The sequence below is a fragment of the Phlebotomus papatasi genome, chromosome 3 (genome assembly GCF_024763615.1).
Source record: "Phlebotomus papatasi isolate M1 chromosome 3, Ppap_2.1, whole genome shotgun sequence".
Classification (NCBI taxonomy): Eukaryota; Metazoa; Arthropoda; class Insecta; order Diptera; family Psychodidae; genus Phlebotomus; species Phlebotomus papatasi.
Window position 1 is genome coordinate 33,998,298 of NC_077224.1, and position 26,105 is coordinate 34,024,402.

A 26,105-nucleotide genomic window follows, 5' to 3' on the forward strand; every position below is an offset into this window, starting at 1 on the left:
ATGCACACACAGCTTCTCTCTTTTTGACGGAAGAATGTTGTCTTCTATTTTGTGCCAACGAACCAAGAACTCACCCCCTGAAAGCTCTACAGAGTAAAAGGTATTAAGGAAAAGACGAATCTGTGGAAAGCCACCCTGCTTGACACAAATTTTCACCCTCATTTTTCCGGCTATATAGAAAAATGTGCGAATCAGTGTGACACACAAAAGCACAAAAAAAAAGTTAGGAGGTCAATTTGATGGTTTCCATTTGATAAAAACAATATTGCTCTACCTTTGGCACCCTTGGAGAGTATGGGGTGAGCCCTGTGGAAGTCAACCCCAAGCAAATGTGGTTACGTCTTTAACAAAAGGAAAATTTCCACTTTGTCAACCATGCGAGACAAACGATGTGCCATTTCTTCCTTCTTGTGTTTTTTTTTTTGTTTGGGGAGACTTTGAGATCTCCTGATGAGGAAGATCCGGTAACTTCTTTGTCCCTTCAAGGAATTCGCCCATTCACCTAACATCAGCCTATCCCTGTCTGACATCAATTGTGACCACAAACACTTAGCATTCACGAACTGTAATTACATCTGGAACATGAGAAAACCAACTCTGCATGCCATAATCATTTGGGAGGTGGCACGCGAAACCACCTGAAATCTTTGTCAATGTCAGCAAAATTTACTCCAATTAGGCATTCTTCCAAGGGGAAGGGTAAAGATTGTACAGATGCAATGGTTTTTTTTTTTTTTAAACAAAGTGAAACTGGCTTCACTGAAACCTGGTGGAGCAATTTACCCTTTTAATTAGGAAGACAAATTCCAGGAATTCTGCAGCTCAACCACAAACCAAGTATTTTCTTAATGTCTGAAAATTGCATGCAACCATTGCAAAATGATATTTTTATGTTAATTTTTTTTTGTAACAAAGATTTTCTGAGTAAAGCCAAAATCCTTGTAAATTCTCGTTGGCAAAAAGCATTATCCCAATAATTATGCAGACTTAGAGTGGTGACATTACTTATGGTCTCATCGCAATTATTCTCAGAAAATGATTCCAAAAATCAAAAAAGAAAATATGATGAGTTATCATAAGACATCAAATATTTTTAATTTAGAGGTTTTTAGAAATCATTTTGAGACATTGTAGTGTTTTTTTGCGAGGAGGCCTCAAGTAATGCCGCCACCCTATTTAGATGTTTGTGTTAAACGTAAAATGTAACGGATAGGGGAAACTGGGGCACCACCAAACACGGGTAACACCAAATACTAATTTTTATTTCTAAACTACTTGGACTACCTCGACCATTTCTTCAGTGGACAAGCATCCCTATAATGTCCATAAATTTCTATAAGCCTCGTCCTCTGAAGTCGAATACACAGCTCTCCCAGATATCCGGCACCTCAATATCCGGCTGACAGTTGCCAAACACTGACGGTTGATGTATTCAAACTTTTTTTTACTAAATAAGCAGCTTGCTCAGCATGAATTAAAATGTGATTTTCACTTTATCAAAGCCTTTGATACTTTAATTGTGGTAAAAATGAAACATAAGCGCACCACAAAGAAAATTCTGTTGTTTTTTTTTTGACAGAAAATAAATTCACACAGCGCAAAATAGAAAAACCGTCGACCAGTTTCAAAAACCACAAATGTCATTTTGTCCCCCCGTCAGCCGGATATCGGAGAGAGCTGTGTATCTGATTAAAAAATCGCAATGTTTGATGGTATCCAAGTTTCCCCTAGAACTGAAAAAAATATTCGTTATTTATTTGTTAAAAGACTATCAAAATCATGTTCTTGCAATGGAAAACCAAAAGTTTTGTCAATTTAACAATATATTACGGATCTTGTGAAAAAAAAATGCTCAAAGAGTTATTCGTTCATAGACGGGTGATCCATATAGAGAAACCCTTATCAATGACCCGAGAATCTCGTGAAATCCGAGAAACTGTAAAACCCTTTCAGTAGAAATGAAAGGGGTGGCAAAGCGTCCCAGGCTTTGCAAAATGGTCGAACTCGTGACTTAGATGCTATATACCTCAAAAGTACTTTCGCATCATTTAACATTTACCAGTTTTCAACCGATTTGAACCGATTCATAAATCATTCAAAAGATTCTCCAAAATTGTTTAAAAAGCAATAGAATTGATTTTTGGATAAAAATTATTCATTGGCTATGAACCGGTTCATTACCGGTTCAGAACCGATTGGAACCGGTTCAGTTTTAAAGTAATCCCAAGACCTTTCCAACGAGCCCAAACATGACCCCATTCGCTTGATAAATACGCTCTCTAGAGCCTTTTATACCATTGGCCTTGAAAAACCGTTATTAGGAATGATTCAACGGTATTTTCGTATATAGACGAAATGTTTGTCTGGGTAATCTTTAAAACATATTCAAAAATGAAAAAAATCGCACGATGCTTTTTCGAGAAATCCTAAAAAACATGGTTTTGGATGGGAACGGGAATGGTGGGGCGAAAATCAGAGGCATGTTATCGATCGTTGGGTCGACTTATGAGTGGGTCCCCAAAGGTCCCAAGTCGCTATCTCTAACCGTTTCGCCTCTAGAGCTGGCGACAGTCGGACGGACAGACGGACAGACAGACAAACAACAAAGTGGTCTCCGGGGGGTGGAAGCTGGAAATTGCGGTCGGTGAAAAAATCGAGGGAATATTATAGGTTCGGAGGAACGTCTGTTCGACAGGGAACCCCTATTGACACTTTTGTCAAGATGTTGAAAATTATTTAATGTATCTAGTAAAATATAAATAATATAACGTTTTTTCTGTAATACACCTTTTACTATAAACAGAGATGTTCATATTTCGTATCCCAAATGGTACAGAATAGGGTGTCAATAGATGCTGACACGAGTTCTTAAAGTGTCAATAGACGTTCCTTTCACCCTACTGCTCTCTCCGTGGAGTTCGAGCAGTAAAAAGAATTGACCCCTTGGTCCAATTCTAAAATATGCAAAATACTTTGTTTTTCAATTTTCAATGTTGCTTGTTTTTTGACTTCGAGAATCAAAAAATAAACAGATGATTTTTTTAAATTTATTAACTCAGACATTTAATTTATTTAATTAAAAAATCGATAATTTGCCATCCCTGTAAAATGTAAAGATGTCCATTAATCTTTCGTGTTTGATAAATTAGTTTTAAATTTACAAAAGCTTTAAGAACGATCAAGAGCTCATCACATATCCAGTCAAATGGAATTGAAGAGTAACATTAAATGCGGTTATTTGTCATGCAATTTTGACAAGACAAATTCAATTAGCTTATAATGCGAATCACTTTTTGCACTATTTTCAGTAAAAAGAATCAGAATAATGTGCCAAGGGGCGAGAGAACATGACAATAATTGCAGCAATTTGCATTTTATATTAAAAGTAACAAATGTTAACTCATGTAATTTTAACATTTATCCGTTAATTTTATATTATATGTTTTGTTTGTTCTCTTGTGCTTAAAGAGGAGGATGACTCCAGAGGCACACAAAAGAGAGTAAACTCATGAATGTCATTTGGTAACAATAGTGCCTGTATTTTTTTCTTTTTTTTTTTTAAGATAAAGACCATGAGGGACAAGAATGACAGATAAAATGCAGCCTTTCGCCTTCTTAAAAGTGCAATTTTGCACGGAATTCTTACAATATACTTGAGGCTGTCATTGAAAAGTTCCATATTGAATGATTTGAGGGCAGAGTTTGTGCATGAGAGGTAAACGGGGAGATGTTAATTATTATTTCATAGTTTCTCCTCTCAATGCAGCATTAATCGATTCTTAGAGCTATGAGCCATAAAAACGTCTCAATTGCATTTCGTCGTGTCATGCTGTTGCTTTTAGAGTGTCTATTTAATTAATTTAAAATTCTGTGTTGTGACAATTCGCACTTTTAACTAAAAGGGGCACGAGGGTCCCTTTCTCAAATGGGTAAAAAATGCAAAATTTACCTTGTCACGATCCAGATGCCTGCAAAATGACGATAAAAATTACATTGACGATATTTCATTCTCCTCAGCAACGATTTTTTTCCTGTATATAGACTTTGCCTCTAACAAAGCAAATTCCAAAATATACGACCTCATTCTGCGCATGATCTTAGGGCTACCAGTAAAAGAAGATTCATTGTTCAGCATTAATTTTTCTCTAACAACTATATTATTACAGATTTCTCACTATATTAATTTTCGGTAGTTCATCCAGAGATCAACAGAAGTCGTGAAAAGAAGAGAAGTATTGACGTGATGTTAATAAAATAAATGAGAACAGACAACACATTACAGTCACTTCCTCAGTTATAATTGTTTGAAAAACTAGAGAAATTTATATGGTCCCATTTAGTTCTGAATACTAGAACAAGACATCAACATCATCATGAAAGAATAAAGGGGTTGAAATTCATAAACTTATCATATTAGTGGAAAATTTCAGAAATATTTCGTTTGTATTCTTTAGTTACTTAGACGAGATTCTGTAATTTTCAAAAAATTTTCTACTCTAAAATCGGTGTGCTCACAACCGCATTTTGATTCTCTAAAAGTGTCTCGACTAAAAGGTATATGGCTCTCTATTTACGCAAAATGTTGTAGATGTTCGAAAAACGCAAAGTGAATTTCGAACTTTCAAAATAAATTTGGCGCGCAAGGTTGTGGAAATTTATGAAATATGTATATAAAATATTACACCAATAAGCGTTAAAATAGTTCTTAGTTAAAAAGAACATTATAAATGCAGTAAGGTAGAAATACTATAGGGGAACTGGGTGACCTTTGAAAGTGGGGCACTTTTGAAATTGGAATTTTTCTTTTATGTTTAAGTGGAACTGAGCCATATAATAATTTAATTTAGCTTCTCAATCTGTTTGCACAGCTAAATTATATCACGAAAAGGGTCAATTTTATTTAAAAACAGGTGAAAAATCCCAATTTCAAAGTTGTCCCACTTCCCCCTAAGCCTCGTTTCTTGGATTATCCCCGCAACAAGTGAACTGACGACACTGACACTTGTTGACACTCAAGCTAAACTGAAATTCGTGGAATTAAGAAGAATTTAAAATGTAATTTCTTTGGATTTTGAAATCCAATATCGAATTTACTAAACTTAGGCTAGAACACACAAATTAATTACTTAAAAAGTATAATTTATTAAAACACAAGAATAAATTTTATAATATAATTTTTGTGATTGTTTTAATTTTTTGACTAAATCGGTGGTATTGAAAAATTAAAAAAGTTTTATATATTTTTTGGATTATAACGTGATTTTGCCTGTTCACAGTCGTAGTTTGTTTTCTATCATCTTAACTAACAGTGTCTTGGCTAAAATGGCTCTTTGGTTGATTTTCGAAAATTCAAACTCAGTATAGAATAGTCAAGATAAATTGCTACGTAAAGTTCTGAAAATTTGTGAAAAAGCAAATTAAGATATTAAAGAAACTGTACAATTATTATGTGAGGATTATAAATGAGACAGAATTATTATTTGGTACTTTCGCTTTGAATATTTATTATTGATTTTTGCTTTAAAAAAATATGATTTTATTCTGGAAGATTCTAACGGTTATCAAATATCCAAACCAACCCATGATCCTACACTGAGAAAAAAAGATGGTGCGATTAACATTTTTTTCTCAGAACTTTAAAACTTTTTAGGTGTAAAAATATATCAACATTTTTTAATGTTAATTTTACACCTTATTAAGGGTAAAATTAACATGAAAAAGGTAACTTTAACCCCTGATACACCTAAAAAGGGTAATATTTACACCGATTTTTGATCAATACTTTAGGGTAAAATTAACATTTCCGGAATGTTATTTTAACTTTTTCTGATTTCTCTCAGTGTTTAAATAAGAGTGCGAGTACTTGACCTTTTTTTGAAATTTACTGGAGACTGATGTAAGGTTTTCTTTGATTTTTCAACATTGTGAGTGATTAGTGATGCATATTTCTGTTACAATACGATATTTTAGTACATGCATGTACTAAATTTTATACCGCTTCCCCTTTAATTAATTTTGAAATTTTTATACAGCTTTAGTGAAGTGTTTTAAATATTCGTTTAGAATTCATTTTTTTTTTTGACAAGGGATCGATAACGTATTCTTCCGTAAAATTTAGTGCAACATCATGAAATTTTAAATCCCTAATCCCTATTATTCAAGAGAGAGAGAAAGATAGAAAAGTGCTCTAAAAACGTTTGCTCTGCAATAGACACTGAATAAAAGCAACACATATAGAAGACAATTAATAATAAATTCAACAAAAAAAAATTTGTCATGTCACGATATTTAATAGAGTTGAATGTCAACTAACGCTAAACACCATGAATGTGAATTCAGACGGGAGCATTTATTGAGATATATATTTTCATAGAAAAATTGTCCAGGAGGGTGGGAGTTGAGTGACAAAGAGCAAGAGTTTATGATTTAGGTGTTTGAGCATGAAGAAATTAATGATGTTTAATGCTATTTTCTCTGTGTAGGTGCCAAAGACGATGATGGAAGCATAAAGAGTGGAATTGGCATTGGTGGTTCATCAGGATTGAGTAAAAAGCAGCGAAAAGCACGAACAGCATTCACAGATCATCAACTACAAACACTGGAGAAGAGTTTCGAACGACAAAAGTACTTAAGTGTTCAGGATCGCATGGAGTTGGCAAATAAGTTGGGACTGAGTGACACACAAGTGAAGACATGGTACCAAAATAGAAGGTGAGAGATCCTACTTTGAGACTCTTTTATAGAAATTGATCCCTCCGCCTTTTGTTGCTTGTGGGTATAGAAGAGACCCATGTCGATTTTGCGCCTTAATCCGAAAAACACTGACACAGTCTTTTAGCGCGTCCATCCAAATGAAAGCATGAAAATCCTCTTTAAACACATGAGTCAATGGATCAGAATCTCATTATTGGTGGTTGAGTCTCGTCATCTTGTTGGTTTTGCCTTTGTGGAGTCTCTTGTCTTTTGGACATACTCTTGAAGGCAAAAATAGACAGTGATTGTCTCTAGTTAGGTGTTCTTTCATCTGATTCCGTGACTAATTTAACCGAAAAAATCCATGAAGATGGATTTTGGTAAGACGAGAACCTTGTCAATTGTGCAATCACTCAAGCACACTAAATACCTCTTTGTCTCATCTCACAAATTACAGTGTAAATTACTTCAATTAAAGTTTCGTTATTTGTAAATAAGGATCATTACATTATGTAAATATAGCAAAATATTTGTTTATAAAATTGCACAATGGAACTTTATCCTCTAAACACGTTTTTAAGAAAAACCACTGTAAATTTCAACAATGAGAAAAGATTAATTTGAATATTCAAAGATTTTGTGAAAAATTATAGGGGATACCGGGGCAGAATTAGCCACGCATGGTAATAGAAAGTGGAATGATATAACCTGTCTTAGAAGGAATATTGAAGAAACCACTACTTATTCGAAGAAAACACATCCCTTCCTATTCATTTAAATATTTATCAACCTGCTACAAACATTTTCCTTACAAATTATACACAATGAAAAATTTTATTTTCTGGCTAATCTAACCCCGTCTCCCCTATGTATTTTTTACTTTAAAACAATTATTTTCGTCACCTTTCTTGAAGTTGGAACTCTTTGAAAATCTTAGGACGTCTATACATTGAGAAATTTATGTTAAAACATTTGAATTTTGAAGTAGATTACGTATACAAGTGTATACAGATACGTAGACTTGCATATGGGCGATTTAAGTCAATTTAAAATACTAACTAAGGAATAGAAATAGGAATAGGAATAGGAACTAAGATAGTCTTTGAAGCATTTCTTTTAAAGTTCAAGAGGGGTAAAGGCTTACAGTAGAGTCTTTCAAATTCGAACGCTCACTGAGAAAAAAAAGAGGCTGCGATAAACTTTTTTTCGTCATAACTTTAGCATTTTTTTGGGTGTAAAAATATATCAACATTTTTTAATGTTAATTTTACATCCTTTAAGGGTAAAATAAACATGAAAGAAGGCTAATTTTAACCCCCAATACACCTAAAAAGGCTAATATTTACACCATTTTCGGATCAATACTGCAGGGTAAAATTAACATTTCCGGAATGTTATTTTAACTTTTTCGGATTTCTCTCAGTGCTTGAGATGAAGCGGAAAACGCGCTATATTCGAACGACTCAAGCTTCGGACAATTCATTTTTTTCAATGTTTTTTATATTAACTCGCCTTTTATAATATTATATTTCAATAGCTGGTCCAATGCCTCAAAATTTCAAAAACAACTACTGGTGAAATCTATTAAGAACATTGAAACAAAATTGAATTGTCCAAAACTTGAGTCGTCCGAAGGTAGGGCACTTTTGTCCATAAGTCACATTTTTCACTTCTCAAATTTAAAAGTTAAAAAAAAAAATTACGAAATTTATACGAGTTCTAATTGTAGTTTGAATCAAGTGCCCGTGCTTTTAACAAACCTTTGTGGTGACGTATTCCCCTTTCATTTTATACGATTATAATGTGTATAAATAATATTCAAAAAATCAGCAGAAAAATATGATTTTCAATCATCCACGACATTAATTATTTTATATAACCTCACATTTGACATTTTCAACTAAACGACTATTGTTCAAATTTTTAAGATTGTGATTTAAGAGACTATTAAAATGTCATCACTGTTCTGTCACTTGTCAAAAATGTCAAATATTCAAAAAGTACATAACATCAGCTTCGGAAGCTTGAAAATGTGTTTGTGAATTAGTTCGAATGATCATTTCTAAATCGACCACTCAGAATATACGTCGAACAACTCGATTTTTTACAAAAATCGTTTTATACGTTTTTTGGATACTTCTTTATAACCCTCTACCTTCCCCGTAAATATTATACTTGAAAGATAATTATTTTTAAAGTTATAGAAATTTTAAATCTTACAAATTCTATACTCTGCATGTAAAATCGTAGCTTCAAATCGCTCTCCTGTAAAATTTGCCTACTGTGAGTTGTTCGTTTTTTTAAGTCTGAGCGGTCGAAATAAGAAATGAAGATCTTGTTGAGGAAATTGTTTCTTTAATCAAGAAAGATAATAAAAACTTATTAATATGTAAATTCTTTTAGCAACGAGGAGTACAAAAATTGAAAAGTTAATTTTTATTAATTTTGAACATATATTCAGTCAATAAAACAAATTGAATTCATCTTTTTAAAAGGATAATTCTTAAGATTTTGAAAATTTCTCGCAAATTTTTGAAATTTACTATCCAGAAAATCAATAATAAATTCAAATATCGTTTAAGTATGGTTCATTTTGATTTCCTTTAAATCATTTAAATCCATTTTTTTTTAACAAAAAGGAGGAACACAAGGGACGTTTTTAGAAAAGTATCATAGAACTGTTTTTTGTTTTAAATGAAATAAGGGGTACATCTACGTTGGAAGACTTACATAATTCGTCATTCAATCATTAGAAAATATTTTTTTGGAATTCACATATGAAAGCATAGTTTTGTACAAAAAAAAATTCTCAGTGTACTGTAACAAAAGATTTGTTTTTCATCCTGCAAATAAAATACCAACAATTTCCAGATGAAGCATAAAATCATATCACTTTTTGGTCCTCAGTTCCAGACACTTTAACACACAATCAGTGAATTTTCAACGATTAATTTTACGCTCAGAGTCAATAAGAAAATGTCGATTGCTTTTTTTTCTTTTCTTTTGAATGCCTTTTAAAATGGGCTTCTGTCTTTCGATCTAGAAGACTATAAAGTAAATAGGCAAGAAATGAGTGTGATGGAAGTTTTCAACCCATTCAACCCATTTGCTACATCGAAAGATGGTTTAGTTTTGGGGAATTTCAATTTGTGAGTTTATTAATGATTCTAAAGAGCAAAACTGTTCGTAGACGAATGATTCTCTGAACTGAGCAGGAGATTGATTAGGAATAAAAAGAGGTCGAGGGTGTTTTTGTACCATAGAGACTAATCTTTCTTCCTGCTGTTCCATCTTCCAAATTCTTTTTCCTCTATAAGAAAATGTGTATGGCATGGAAGGTGGGTTATCTCTGTCATGGTCCAGGGTGTGTAATCAAGTAACGAAAAAAGTAAACTAGTCATTAAAACCATATCTTGGCGAGTAATTTGTGTTAAGTAGACCTTCTTGTTTTTCCACACTATGTGGCTGTCTTTTAGAGATATGTCTTGGAATTGGGCGAGATGACCCGACAGAAGGATCCTCTTTTGTGGCCCACAGCCGAAAATCAATTCCTCACACATTTCGGTGAACTCTCTCACAAAACATGTTTGTGTGCGGGCATTCTGCCAAGTCATGCCCAATTGGTTTCAACCATTCGCCCGAGTGTTTTTAAAACAATTTGTTCACAAATCGTGTGCTCACCTCCTCGAATATTTCTTGTTGGCCATCGTCATTCGTTCTCCAAATAGTTACACAATGGACTTTTATATTCAGCCGATACGCTGAATTAGACTCGCTGGGAGTCCCATACCTCAACCTCCTAACCATTCACGAGCTTCCATGCCCTCGCGATTGATGGTTATTTAATATGGAGAGAAATTTCTTGAAATTGTCACCGGAAAATATTCTTGGCATCCATTTCCGACTACACCATCTCAAGATATGTCCTCCAAAAAATATAGTTAACCTAGTCATTTGGATGTCATGAGGCAAATGAGATTAGGGTCAGGAAAAAAGGGCTGTTCTCGGACCAAATCATTGACTATATATATATATATACGCCAGGAGGGAGGAAATTCCGTCGGCATATTGGGTCCTTGATGAAAGGCAAACGTATAAGAAAATCATTTAATTTACCGACTGTTTTATCCATTGAAATTACAAACGCCGCACAAAAGTGCTGAGTCGGTTTCCGGCGCCAATAGACTTAATCTTCTTCTGCCCATTTTCGACATACTGAAAACCCCGAGACATCCTAAATGGAGGTAATGAGCTCGATCTTCATCTACACTCCTCTCTTTCTCTTTTTTCCCACATCTCCCACCCTCCTGATGATTTTTTTTCCTGTGACTCAGCTTGGTTTGGGGTGAAAACAAAAAAAAAATGACCAGGAATTGCAACTGCTGTGGCGCCTCTTTCTGCAACAGCAAACTCAAAGGCCGATATGCGATGCCTCAAATGCGTAATTACACCACCGGTTCACTCCCTTGAGCGGGTGAGATCAATTACTTTCGAACATGCAATTCATTCTCAGACTCTCGTCTCCTCCGATCCTCCCGACCGAGTATCCTGAGAGAAATTGCTGGGATCACTCATAAAAATGACACTGGCCAAATGTTGTCCCAAGTGCTTTTGTGAACTAACACGCGAATATCTTGAATTTGAACCCTTTAGGGCATTTTCTGTTCGTCAGTACTTATGTCACCTACCTATTCTTCAAAGGTGCAATTCAAGGCTATTTTTACAAAAATTATCGTTACGAAAATTGAATAATTACAGGTCATAGAGAAAGAATGTCTTTTTAAAAATGAGATTTTTATACAAGTATAGAGGATTCGAACCCATAACACTTGTATCTTATACCAAGTACTCTATACTACTTCACCCATTCGTAAATGTTTGTAAATTCCTACACTGAGAGAAATCCGAAAAAGTTAAAATAACATTCCAGAAATGTTAATTTTACCCTGCAGTATTGATCCAAAATCGGTGTAAATAAATAATAATACATCCTTTTTAGGTGTATTATGGGTTAAAGTTACCCTCCTTTCATGTTAATTTTACCGTTAAAAGGTGTAAAATTAACATTAAAAAACGTTGATATATTTTTACACCTAAAAAGTGTTAAAATTATGAGGAAAAAAAGTTAATCGCACCCTCTTTTTTTCTCAGTATACTTACGAAATGCTCGTAAATTGTCCACAAACAAGTTAATAAAAGTTTGTACGTTTTTCACAAACATTGTTCGTAAGTTTTATCACTTGACGAGCATTTTTTGTACTTTTACAAAAATTTTGTTCGCAAATGTTCGTAAATACACAAAAAACTCGTAAAATTTTGTCATTTGTTCGTACATCTTTGGCAGACAAAAAATTATGATTGTAATGTTTGTAAAAGAACAGACACTGCTCGTCAAGTTATCATGTTACGAAAAATGTTTGTCAAAAAGTACAAACTTTAACAAACTTTTTAGTGGATTATACGATTTACGAGCATTCCGTAAGTTTTCAGTAGGAATTTACAAACATTTACGAAATATTTTTTCTGCGTACATAAAAAATAAATATTGAATTTGAGAAGAATATTTTAAATTTTTTATATTTTCCAAAATACAAATTATTTTTTCACAATCATTTAGAACATACCACTAATGGAAGTTTTTTTTTAAATGGATGATAAGACTATCTGGTTATACTCAGAAATTCAATAAAGACAAGAGTTTTTTTCAGATGCAACGAATTATCTTAGCAAGTACAACATACCATCCTAGACACTTTCTAGAATTTTCGAATAGAAATTTTTTTTTGTTTCACAGAATACTGAAAGCAATTAGCCAAAAATTTATCTGCTTTCACTTTCGAATTTAAGTTCTAATGTTTCCAATGCAGTGTGCCAAATTTCGGCATAGTTGCATGCAAGCGCCAAAGTCTCAAGTTTGAAATGTAATATTTTTAATAAAAATTGATTTTTTTATTCTTTCTTCTTAAGGGCCGTTGCTTGGAACCTTCTAGACAGTTTATCGTCTTTATTTACTCTAAAATCATTCTTAATACATTTTAAAATGAATGAAAATGTAAACATAGCTTTGGTGCCCTCTTTCGGCCACCTTCATTCTCATAGTTCCTTGCCCTTCGGGAATTCTTCCAATATCTTTTTCACGTCTTCTCGTTTGTCAAAGCTACATTTTTTGCTATTATATTGTATAATCTCTAGAGTATGTAAAAACTAAAAATTTATGGAAATTAAAGGAACAAAAAAGGTGGCCGGAATTGCAAGCTGACCGGAATTTGGCACACTTACCCTATCAGTATTATTTTGGCCAGATTTTAAAGTGTTTTTAGTATTTTTCCAAGACACCAACCAATTAAGCCATCAAAAAGATAAAACATTTATTAGTATTCAAGGAGTATTGGTTTTTCTGAACACAAAATTTCTAGCAAATCCATCATGCATGTGAAATTTTCTTTTACCTTGGGGCACTTTCGAAGTAACACAAATATTATGCACCAAAAAAAAATCTCAAAAGCGAGATAAATCCGCCTAAATTAAAAGCTCGTTCAAAAAACGTTTTTAGCCAATCAGTCGAAATAATCGTGAGGGAATTCTAAAAAGCGTTGGCAAATGATATCCAATTAGGCATTGCATAATTCTGCGTGCGTGCAACTGAGGGTGGATTGAGAAAGTGCACCAGCTTAAATGCGCGCTTAAGAAATTGTATATATCTGGGAGGCATGCAAAAAAAAGCCCCCCCCCATAAAACGTGATTTAAAGAATTTAATGGGTGTATAAGTATTTGGTGATTGAGCATTATGCTGACAATTATGAGAGTACTCTTTTCTCCCTTTTTGAAACATTTATATTTTTTTTCTACTTCTCTATTTTTCTTCTCACTCTTGAATTTGTTAACAAGAGCGACCGCGACAAATTGGCGCGTTACGCAAACCATAAATTTTCCCTCTAAATCTGAATTTTTGATTTTTATTATTGTCCACACATATACACGGGAATCAGATTCGTAATATTTTCCCGCCACATTTCCCGAACTCTCGAATTTATTGCATTTTACAGTCACGAAAAAATATATGACAACAAGTCTGATGGTTCTAGTGAGAGAGTGAAACTTTTGAATAATTTAAAATGCAGATGAGTGGAAGTAATGTGTATTAATTGATGTTTTATGCAATAATTTGCCGACAGACTGGCATCGGGGGAATGGGGAGGGAGGGTTTTTGTGTTTTCCCAATGCTTTTTAATGTGTTCATTCGCCCCGGACCGACGAGGGTTTCTCAAAACCGCACAAATGATTAATGTGCATGCAGCACAAGAGCCACAAAAATATTAATGTCAAAATTTCAATTGTCGTTTATATCTAATTACATATTCCATTCGTCACAATGCAATAAGATATTTACAAGAGCCTGGGTAACAAGCAGTCGAAGATATTGTCAGTTCTCCAGATGGAGATATTTTATAACAATCCATTTTCTAACCACTACTGTCGCATGGCTAATTGAGAAAGAATGGTGATAAACGCTTTGGCAAAGAGAATATATGCTCAAATGACTTCACGAGAAGCACAAAGTGGCATTCTGTTTTCATCATATATTCCATCATTTGTGCCAGTCCAGGTTTTTACCAGCAATCAAAAGACTATGGGGCTGTGATAGAAAATTTGTATACACCTTAATGACGATCACTGAATTGACGATCAGTGGAGCAGCGCGAAATGAGTGTTCAGAAAAAGGCGACCATTAGGCCACAATAAACGCTGGCTGCACGTTCAAATGGACACCAATGAAACCGCAATTGTTCCGCTTCAAGTGCCATTTAATTGTCGCTTTTGTACGCCAATATGTTGTTCTTATGCCATCGTGTTAGTCGCTAATATCTCGTTCAGCCCTTACTTGAACTCCTTGAAGCTCTGCTAATCCTCCCATTTCATTATGGAACACACATCAGCTGCTCCATGTTCATATATATGGGTTCAAGTGACAATTGATTCTTTTTTCTTTAAATGTGCATTCAACCTAAGAAAAGAACTGATTTGATTTAATTGCATATTGTGATAAATGTGTGGAACAATTGTATAGAAATTATGGATACATTGTCGTTTTATACGGTTTAAGCAAATTAAAATGTTTCGTCAAAACGTTGTATGATGGAAATTAAATTACAGTGAATATTTCATACAAAATGTCTCTAAAGTGTTACCTAAGACTTTCCCTAGTAGTTTATCTAACTTTAAGTTACAAATGATTAATCATTTTAAGAGAATTTGATGAAATGCATAAAATTAAACTTTATTATTTAAAAAAAATATTCTACTTAATTAATTGATTATGATTTTCTCTCCCGAAGTATACCTTTAAGTGTAAATGTCCTTGAAAGAATTGTATTGGCGAAATTTTTTAAGTATCACTGCATGGAAGTGTTTATTTTGCTCACTAAAATGATATTTTAAGTAACTATATCATTTTCGTTGATGTATTTCGAATTATATTAAGATATTATAATAATATTAAAGATATTAAGATATTAAGATAATATAATCTTTAATTGGTCTAAAAATTAGAGAAATTATATTGATCATCCTTCCAATCTGAGAAGAATCATTGATTACAGTGGAATGACAACATCTTGTCGCTTTTAGGAAAGAGTACAATCGTTAAATAAATCATAACTATTTTTAATTATTGATTAAAAAGAGGTGGCAAAGCATCCAAAAATTTATCAAGAAAAAAGCCATGTCCAACTTGTACCGGCGAATTGTCCAACTTGTAACACTATGTCCAACTTGTATCACCTAGGCATCACTTGTGGCTACATTAAAGGACATATCTCTTTACAGCTGCAGATCTTTTTGGTCAATTAAAGCAAAATTTTAAGAATAATTTCTTTTATATAGTTTCCTTCGATATATTCAAATGAATTTACTAGGAAAATCTCTCAAACCCCGGAAAATATATGATTTACCTAACCATGTAAAATTCATAACTTGTGGTCCCTTTTACGAACTTATGGCTACTCGTGGAATAACCTATGGCCACAATTTCAAATGATGTAAAACAAACTTAGCAATAAAATAATTTTAATACAAAAGAAAAGAAAAGCACTTTAGACACTTTTTTAGATCCTGCACACACTTATGCCTTAAGCCGGAAGACGGCTTAGTGGAAAATGATCGAAATGTATTTTAACTGGGGTTTCTTTGCTTTTATTTGAGAATTCAATTTATTATACTTTTAGGGCGTACGACCTATTCGGTAATCGTTAGTCCAGTTAGTCGATGGTTGATCCTACAAACCCTAATACTTCATTCCTACTTCAGTTGTTAGGGAGAGTTTACTCTGAGAAAGTTAAGGATAGGAGGCACCTTCAGTTCCCCATTTTCCCTTTAGAACTTTAAAAAAAAAATTAGTAACACACATGCCAAAGCGGTCTTCAAACTAGATGTTTAGCCTAGTTCCCGAAGGTCTCAAAATCCTAACTAAAAAGTATTATTTTGGCTTATCTAAGTCTAAATGATTATGTGGGGATAAGAATTTTGAGAAATTAAGCTTTATGGCTAAACGCCTCTACACATTCGTCAAAAATTGCTTTTTTGAAGGAAATATTCTACACTTTTGTAGATAGAAACTTTAAACTTCTGTCAAAAATGCATTTTTTGACGAAAATTGCTCCCAATGTGTAGAGGTCTTAAAAGCCTTATGCTCTAGACACACTTTCAAAACTTAAGCCAAAAAACGCCTTAGTGGGAAATTGATGGAAATTTAGTGAAATCATTAATTTAATTATAATTACGTTATGCCGTCTCTCGGCTTAAGTCGTAAGTCTGTGTAGGGCATTAGGTCTGAAGCCTGTATAAGATGGCAAAAAGTGGTTGATCCATTCTATCAACTACACCTAACATACATATAAAGCTACTTTAAGTGCACTTTAGTGCAAAATTTAATTCTCATTCTTGGTGAATCGGATTGTTGTGAATTCCTAATGATTTTTGTGCTTCAATTCCTTTTCAAATTAATCTATCCCTTGATGTACAATAGAAATCTTTCAGCAATTTTACAAGAAGGATTAAATTAATGGATGTAATTTAAAAGAGGAAATTACCACTTTTTTCTCAATCGATCTCTCAAGTATCTTGCAGGTTTTTACTCAACTGGAAATTCTCTTTGATTGAGAAGTGTTGAATATTTTTTTTTGCCTGCCAATACAAGATTGCAGCCGAAAAATGCGTTTCTGCAATTCAATCGAGTGTAACTAACGTGGTACACACATTCATGTTACAAAAGTGAATTAATGATTGATTTAATCCTTTCAATGGGGGATCATTAACACTGTTGCGACCGAGTGAGAGACGAATGATAAATTGCATCATAAGCCGTCTCCTTTTGCGATGCAATATGCTTGGGCTTTGCCAGTCGTATTGACCATTGTTGGGTGGTTGGAGTTCTGACGACCTTGACTGGGTAAATGCATTTTGCACTCTCTCGCACTCCCATTAATAGCCTTCCAAGTCGGCATGATAGCCAATTCTTATCGACAATGAGCTCCCCTTTTTTACACCCAACTTTTGCAGTTCCCTTCTTGCCCAACACCCCTGGTCCCCCCATAATGGGCATATTCGGTAGCTGGGCAACAATATCAATTAATTGCCTTTCGCCGTGGAAAGAAAATCACGGCTGTGGCTAGTGAAAGAGAACAATAGTACGTGCAAGAAGTGGTTGAGATTTTTGTGCAAAGAAATACCATTTATATGATTGATGATGGTGTTAATTTTATATTCTTTTTCTATATTGCACATACACGGTGCAAAATGGTTTGTAATGGGTAAAATTTGTACTCTCGTGATATTCTTCTCCCTCCTGTTTAATTAAGAAATAATCACCGTTTATCACTTTGTGCGATTATTGATCGTTAAATGTGCTGCAGATTGCACACGATCGTGGCGGTCAGCGAAACATAAAAGACTACCAATTTGGAGTGCGTCAAATTTCTACAGAATCTATAGGGGCAAATGATTAATGGAACAGAAGTCACTTGGTCAAAAATAATTTCAAAAACAAATCCCTCAAAAGTTAAAAGATTTGATTGAAATTGTTCATGTCAAATTTAAATATTTCCCATTTACAAACTTAACCGATCCTCGGAATTGCAGCTTTAAATTAAAGAAAACTTAAATAGACTTGTGCTTTGTGTTTTAGCTTAGATCGTAAGGTTTCATTTGTTTGAGAATGGGAGATGAAACTTTTTTCACTAAAGGTTTATCTCAGAATTAATTAGATAATCGAAATAATTCGTAAAATTCAAATTCTTGTAATACGTTAGTCGATAAATAACGTAATATCGCGAGTATTACAAGCTGCCGAGCTGAGGTACCTTCGGATTGTTAAAGGAATCACTCGTTGAGATCGAGTGATTTCTTTGAAGGATTTCCCAGAAAAGTTATGTAAGCTATTCTCAGGAGACCTCGACCTCGGGGCAGAACCACGACAAGGTGACCGAATCAAATTCAGGATCTTGCCTTTGAGCGCCTTGCGATTGACTGTGAACACCTTTCTGAAGTTGCGGAGGATCGGCAGGCGTGTGCTCTTAACCTAGATGTTCTAAGCCTGCGACCCCAATAGGGATAAGCGGTTGAAAATGATGATCACGATAATGATGATCTTGAAGTATTTCTTGAAGATCGCTACTTTAAAATTTTATATAACTTAAATTTCTCAGTCGAATTGAATAGTCTAAGGATATTTAGAAATAAATTGAAAGATTATTAAATTCTTAAAATCTCAAAATCGGTTACAAATCGGTATTTATTACGATTTACTATATGTCTTATGCCCTAGACAGACGTATGGCTTAAGCCGAGAGAGAGCTTAGTGAGAAACTGGTAGGGGTAGGAATGTACTGTAATCATTACAATCATTATTTTGATTGTAATTTACGTTAAACCGTCTATCGCCTTAAGCTGTAGGTCTGCCCAGAACATTATTCTGTTGTGAATACGAAGACGTTTTGAACGTTATCATATTTCTCATTTAATTTATTTAATTTATACTTATACTATGCATAATTATGTGTATGATTATCACATTTATTTTTTATATCGCAAACGTTATGTTATCTTAGAGTATATTCTGTTCAGCACAGGAGTTCTAAATATGATATTACATGTCAGTTTTGATATAGGGTAAGGGCTCATAATTTTGACCAGTCTGCTTATAAGCATCGATGTTCCAAGTTTGAAGTTCGATATTTTCAATACTTAATTGACTTTTTTTGTTACTCTCTTTTCAGAAGGGTTGTTTAGAAACTTAGCAAGCTATTTATCATCTTATTTTTACTAAAATTAGTTTTAATACGTTTAAAAATGAATTGATATGTAGAGGTGAATTTGGCTCTTATTTTGGACAACTTGGTTATTAATTTGGACAACTTGGCTGTAAATATAGACAGCTAATCCATGTAAGGGAAACGTAGAATGTCACAAGAAGCCCAGAAACTCTCCATATCATTCATTAAAGTGAGTTGACTTCGGTAATCCAAGTACTCGCGGATACGCTCATTCCCTGGCCTTTTCGGGAGCCTTTCAAGGCATTTCTCGCTACATCTCTTTCGTAGAGATGATGATCCTTTGGTTCTATAGGCATTTGTCCAACCTAGTCATCACAAAAGCTAAAACTTCACGAAATTTCATGAGAAAAACACCTGTTCAAAATAAGGAGTATCACCTCACTGGTAAATGTCTTAAAAAATTTCCCATTTTTCACACGAAAAATCTATTTCACAAGGCAAATCTCACTTCAGGTCAAATGTACAAATCACCACTAACGTGAATCAACACAATATTCAATGAATATTCAATAATATCACTCAAAAAAAGCGAAGAAACATTGTTAGTACTTCATCACCACTAAATAAGACTGAAGTAAACACAAAGTTCTGTCATATTTCTCGTAAGCTCACACTGAATTTTCAACAAAGCAATTTCAACTCAAATCATATTCAAAATTTAACGTATTTAGTGTTAAAATCTTCCAAAAAGAACAAATATTTAGATAGAATTCATTATTCATCAAATATTGGAATAAAAATTCATCATTTTAATCAATTTATTTTTAGTGTCTAATTTTATCCTCAAAGTGTCCAAAATAAGAAACTGGACAAAATTATGAGCTTTTCCCTTTAGTTGCTATATTTATTTTTCCAGATTTTACGATTGTATTCTTGTACTTTGTTTACATCATTTGACTGTAGATTTTATTAATTGTCCACCCCTTGGTGCACAAACATAAAACACCCCGCGTGATCTTACAATCGTGAGTTGGCTCTATAGATCTCACCGCCAATTTCGGGTGTACCAACAGAACAACAAATTGAATAAATGATACCTGGGAGAACGTGCATCGTGGATTAAATTGGTGAGGAAGTGCACAAAAGGGAGGGTATCGCGAATACCGATGAAAACCACCAATAAGCCGTTACACTTTTCCCACTGGATACAGTCTGTATATTTTATAGTGAGCTGGAACAATTAAAGGGCACCAAATTGTGGCAGTGCAGTGCAGTAAAACGTTCAGGCAAATGGTCATATCTTTTATTTGACCTTATACAGCTCCTAATCATGAAAATTGCCACATGGAACCGCACATGCAAAGTGTGTAGGAAGAGACTATTATAATATAATTTGCATCATGTGCAGGGGGTGGGGGGCATCTTGACCAGGGAGGGCGAGGACAAGTTAGTTCAAAATGGGGATTTCTTGGCAATTGTGGTGAGGTCTTGGACAAAAGTTTTTCCTTGGGTGTAATGAAACTCTGAATTCAGTGCATTTTTTAGTAGCCTCGAGGTATAGAATGCTATATAGATGACCATATAATGCAACAATTGTTATGGAGTAATTTTTCATCAAACACGAGCAAATTCATTCGTGTGTTGATGGCAATGGATGCAGAGCACGGTGTCTGATTCCTCACCTCCACCTTCTTCTCCGGCAACGCCAAAAAATAACAATCCCGATAATGTATGCGGGGAGAATGGTGGGCAATTTTGTCTGATACTTTACTACTCCTTTTTTTTTCATCTTCAAAACCTTAAACACTTGCGTGCCGATGCTTGTTCATACTTTGTTTGCAAGTCCACCATGTCGGCCATTGGAAATGGAAGCACTTTAAATCGCTACCGTTCATCCATTTGCCCATCCTCCTGGTGCAACGGACAGAAAAAAAATCCAGTAAACCACCCCCACGGTAATTGCAGGTGTGTAACTTAAACGTATGTTTGCCGTACTCGCTTGCAAAAGTGCATTTAACCCTCCTCTCGAACTTCATGATCTTCAGCATGAACATCAATCATAATTAAGGAATTAGGGAGAGGGTAATATTTCAAAAATGCAGACTATCTGAGGAATTTTGCTCCTGTCCAGGGCATATATGGAAAACGGAAAATAGAAGGAAATTAGCTCAAGTTGTTTTCTCAATATCAAGATTTCCATGAACTTTCTGTGGGTGATATTTTAACCCATTAAAAACTGGCATAAATGTTTATTTTTCAATCGATATATTGTCGAGACTGAAACTGAAGTCATTTGAAATTTCCCAGAAATACTTTACCGATTTCGTTTCTAGATGTATCGGTAAAGAATCGGGTAATTTAATTTTTATTGGTCGTTTGTGTTTTAAGGATTTGTGATATGACTTTTGATTCTGTTTAGATTTGACAACATAGCCAAAAAACAGCGGTACAGAAACAGCGGTACAGAAACATCTGTGAAATACTGATTTTTGTTTTTAAATTTTGTTCGATTTAAGCATTCTTTGCATTGTTAGATTTTCCAAACTTTTAAATAATGGGGCACAAAGTGGGCAGAAAATTTTAAAATGTGATTTTTACCATTAGATTGCCTTCATAAACTTTCTTAACCCTTTAAGGACGATTGGGACACCGGTGTCCCATAAAGAAAATAATTTTTCCTGACTTTTTTTTTATATATTACTTATTTATTTCTTATGTCTGTGCATAATTGTAAAGTACAAGGTTAAAGGAATCTAGAATATTTTTTGCAAGTCTCTAGCTATTTGCTATGCAGTAAATATTTAAGCTAAAAAATGGCGAATTTTTAAATTCTAAAATTCATAATTGATTTTATTTATATTTTATACTTCCAATTGTTTTTAAGCAAAAGCCATTCGGCAATAAAATCTACAATATTCATACGTAATATTTTTCATTAAAGCGAAAAATATTATTCATTGGTATAGTCTGAAAAATTACTTAAATTTTTGGGCTATTTTTGTCCCTATCGTTCATAGAAGCACAAAATACACCGAATCAGACTCTATAGGACTTTCCAAGGTTAGATGTAAGACTTATCATTGAGGCTATTTACACCGCCGCATTAGATTGGGATTGAATGAACTGTTCTAAAACCGGATTTAGGATAATTAAGTCTTAATCTAAGGCTGCAATCTAAACGATTTCATTGGGGTCATTTAGACTGTCGTATTAGATTCTAACTGAATTGTCCCAAAAACCGATTTTGGGACAATTCAATCTCAATCCAATGCGACGGTGTAAATGGCCTCATTGATTATGTTTCCTAGTTTAATTTTTATTATTGATTTTCAGTCCGTAAAACGTGTTTCGTCCTTAAAGGGTTAAGCTTTCAAAGATTAAAGAAATCCGAGCAAAGGGTAAGGGGAAAAGGGGTGGCAAAGCGTCCCAGGCTTTGCGAAATGCTCAAACCCGTGTCTTAGATGCTATACCGCAAAAGTACTTTTGCATCATTTACCATATACCGGTTCTCAACCAATTTGAACTGATTCATAACTTATTCAAAAGATCCTCTAAAATTGTTTTTAAATCAATAGGATTGATTTTCGGATAAAAATTAGTTATCGGCTATGAAGCAGTTCATTACCGGTTCAGAACGGATTGGAACCAGTTCAGTTTCACAGGCAATTCCAAGACCTTTCCAACGAGCCATAACATGACCGCATTCGCTTGATAAATGCACTCTCAAGTGTTTTTTTTTTACATTAGGGATAAAAAAGACTTCTTTTTAGGGATTATTTATAGGGTAAAGTGTGGTATTTCGGGACACTTTTTAGCATGTTCAAATTTCAAACAGCCTAATGACTGCTCAAATTATTTTTTTCTTTGTTGATACAAATATTTATGTTCCTTATTCTATCCAGAATAAGATTCTTAGCGAAAAATGTTGAAAAATACATAATGTTTTATTCAAAATAGCAAAAAATGTAAAGAAATAAGAATGATGTATTTCGAGATAGGCACAAATCGCTATTAAGCAAATAAATGTCACTGAGCGTGACTATTTATCTTTGAGTAGAAGGTCTAAACTTCACTCTTTCATAAAAAAATTTGTTTAAATTTCACTTGTAAAGTGGCTTAAATCGAAAAAAACTCAGCACTGTTTGTGTTGACATCTGCAAAATTGACCACACTGAAGGTTTTGTAAAAAGTGGAATGTGATACTCACAATTCACGCGTATTTTACATTTTAAATTAAATAAAATTTTAGAAGTTTTATGTTTGTCTGATACGTAAAGAGCTTAAAATTTCATATAGAACTTAAAAATAATAAGAAAACAAATATTTAGAGGTTTTTTGATGTGTCCAGAAATACCCATATTATGTCCCGAAAAGCACCTTGTCCAGAAATACCACACGTTACCCTACTGCTCTCTCCGTTTAGTTCGAACAGTAAAAGTATTAAATTTTTTATCCCATTTTGTAAACTACTTTTATTACAAGGGATATCAATCTTTGGCAAAGTTGTAGACGTTGTAGACCTACTTGTTTCAGATTTTCATATTCAGGTGTTTTATTTTGGCCTAGGTTCTCCTACATGTAATATATTATCTATACATACATGATCTACGAAATAACAAAATACGAAATTTCCTAGAATACGAAGTTTCCACTATACGAAAAATGCAAGATGAACATGTAAAATACGAAGATTGCGTAAATCGAGCTAATGTATCCTTACAACGGTGGCAGCCAAAATCCCGAAAGCCAAAATCCCGAATTTTCAAAATCCTGAAAGGGATGAAATTATATGGAGAAAAATGTTTATAATAATTTCCTAAGACACAGGAGATTTCCCTTTGCCTCCAGCAAGCGTGGGTACAATCGTGGGAGTAGCTGTGACACTTTTAAGAATTCGAGATTTTGGCTTTCAGGATTTTGGCGTTCGAGATTTTGACCGGGACCCCTTACAATTCATTCAAATAATACGACTTAATGACTAGAAATATTATTTTCGTCTATCTGAATTTTAAGAGAATAGGGTAAGTGTGCCAAATTTCGGCATAGTTGCATGCAAGCGCCAAAGTTTCAAGTTTGAAATGTAATATTTTTAATACAAATTAATTTTTTTGATTCCTTACTTAAGAAGTGTTGCTTAGAACATTGTTGACAGTTTGTTGTCTTTATTTACTCCAAAATCATTCTTAATACATTTTAAAATGAATAAAAATGTAGACATAGCTTTGGTGCCCTATTTCGGCCACCTTCATTCTCATAGTTCCTTGCCCTTCAGGAATTCTTCCAATGCCTTTTTCACGTGTTCTCGTTTGTCGAAGCTACATTTTTTTTTGTTATTCTTTTGCATTGTATAATCTCTATAGTATGTAAAAACTAAAAATTCATGGAAATTCGAGGAACAAAAAAGGTGGCTGAAATTGCAAGCTGGCCGAAATTTGGCACACCTACCCTATATTGCGATTCTAAAACCGTAAATTTTATTCACGTTCCTTAACTATAGACATCAAAAGACAACTTTACTCTTATCAACCTATTAAAATTGTTGACGAGGTTCTTTCAAAATAGAAAGAACCATGTTTTAACCAAAAAAGCTTTTACTCTACCCTGTGGCACTTCCAAAAACTACCTTCCTGGATGCCCATTAAAATTCTTAAACGTTAGAAAACAGCTCGACACAACCCCTCACATGGCATAGGGGTGTTGTGAGTCTCATGCGAAAATTACATGTAATTGAGCACAAACATATTAGCAGATAGACACCAACCCCAGTTCCCAGACGACTTTGGGGTGGAAGTTCAACAAACCGCCCACTCACCATCAATCGTTTCGCTCATTTGCATGTTTGTATCCGCTGGAAATCGTTTTATGTTTTCGCTCGCTGATATTTGCTGGGGAAACTGAAGTATTTTTGCAAATTGGAGCCGTGAATAAATAATGTACCTCGGACGAACTCTCCACCTCACTGCCACATTTTGCCACCCACACTCCCGTTATATGGCCTTTCAGTGAATAAATTCGCGCCGTACTCGATATAATGCGATTACACAGTGCGTTTGGACGAAAGTCTCTCGTAAACTATATGTGTCAGGATTTTAGACAGTGAAATGAGCGGAATATATTAGAATATATACTACAGAAGAATTTTGAAGATGACCAGAATGTACATGAATAGAAAAAAATTGTTGAATTGACAAAAGATTAATAAAGGATTTCAAATTTTTGTATCTTCCAGAACAAAATGGAAGCGACAGACAGCGGTGGGATTGGAATTATTAGCAGAAGCTGGCAATTATGCAGCTTTCCAGCGTCTATATGGCGGTCCTGCGTACCTCGGTGGATGGCCTTATCCATCCCAGGGTCCCCCTGGAGCCCCTCCCTCGGCAGCCGATCTCTACTATCGGCAAGCCGCTGCCGCAGCTTTGCAAAAACCCCTGCCCTACCGCCTATACCCTGGTGTCCCAGCTCTTGGGTCACTGGGTACTATACCAGGGCCAAGTGCTCCTTTTCCGCACCTCGCAGCCTCCAATTCACTCTCCTCCCTCAGCAGTTACTACCAGAACAACAATAACACTAGCAGTAGTAACAACAACAACGGGTCTTCAGCCAATAACTCCAGTTCCAATAGACGCTCACCCAGCCCACCCCTGAATCCGGGCAGTCCGCCTGGGCGCTCAGAGAGCAATGCTGCGTCAGATGAGGAGGACACAATACAGGTGTGAGCACCCCCCCCATTCCTCCCATAAAATCTAAAATGCTTTGTGATTTTACATTAAAAACACTGTGTAAAAAGAACGTTAAACTTACAAACATAGAGAATGTAACTTAAATTACATATACTAAATTTATTGGTAATGTGTGCGAGGAGATAAAGTACAGGAATGAGATTCAATTGAGAAGTGTTCAGCTCTGCTCAATTAAATCCTTTTTTTTTTGGTATATAAAGCACTTTTGTTGCTTTAACAAACTTTTTACAAAGGCGCCCAAATACTCACATTTTCGCAAAGGCTTCATTTAAATTTAAATAAACCTACTACCAATGTGATTTTACAGTCATAGGCTATTGCTAAATCATCAACTGATCTTTATAGAATTTATATAGAATTTCACTTTTAGTATCTCAGTCAATTTTTATTATTCCTTATTAC

The 26,105-nt window shown here is 34.3% G+C and overlaps 1 protein-coding gene across 1 annotated transcript in view; it reads left to right on the forward strand.

Moving 5' to 3' along the window:
* LOC129805390 (homeobox protein B-H1-like) overlaps positions 1 to 25,787 on the forward strand; it is a 60,212-nt gene extending 34,425 nt beyond the window's left edge. The window contains exons 2-3 of the mRNA XM_055853276.1: positions 6,483 to 6,711; positions 25,193 to 25,787. Of these exons, the coding sequence (XP_055709251.1) occupies positions 6,483 to 6,711; positions 25,193 to 25,679 (716 nt within the window). The 3' untranslated portion in view covers positions 25,680 to 25,787. The remainder of the gene's footprint in view (positions 1 to 6,482; positions 6,712 to 25,192) is intronic.
* The last annotated feature ends 318 nt before the right edge of the window (positions 25,788 to 26,105 follow it).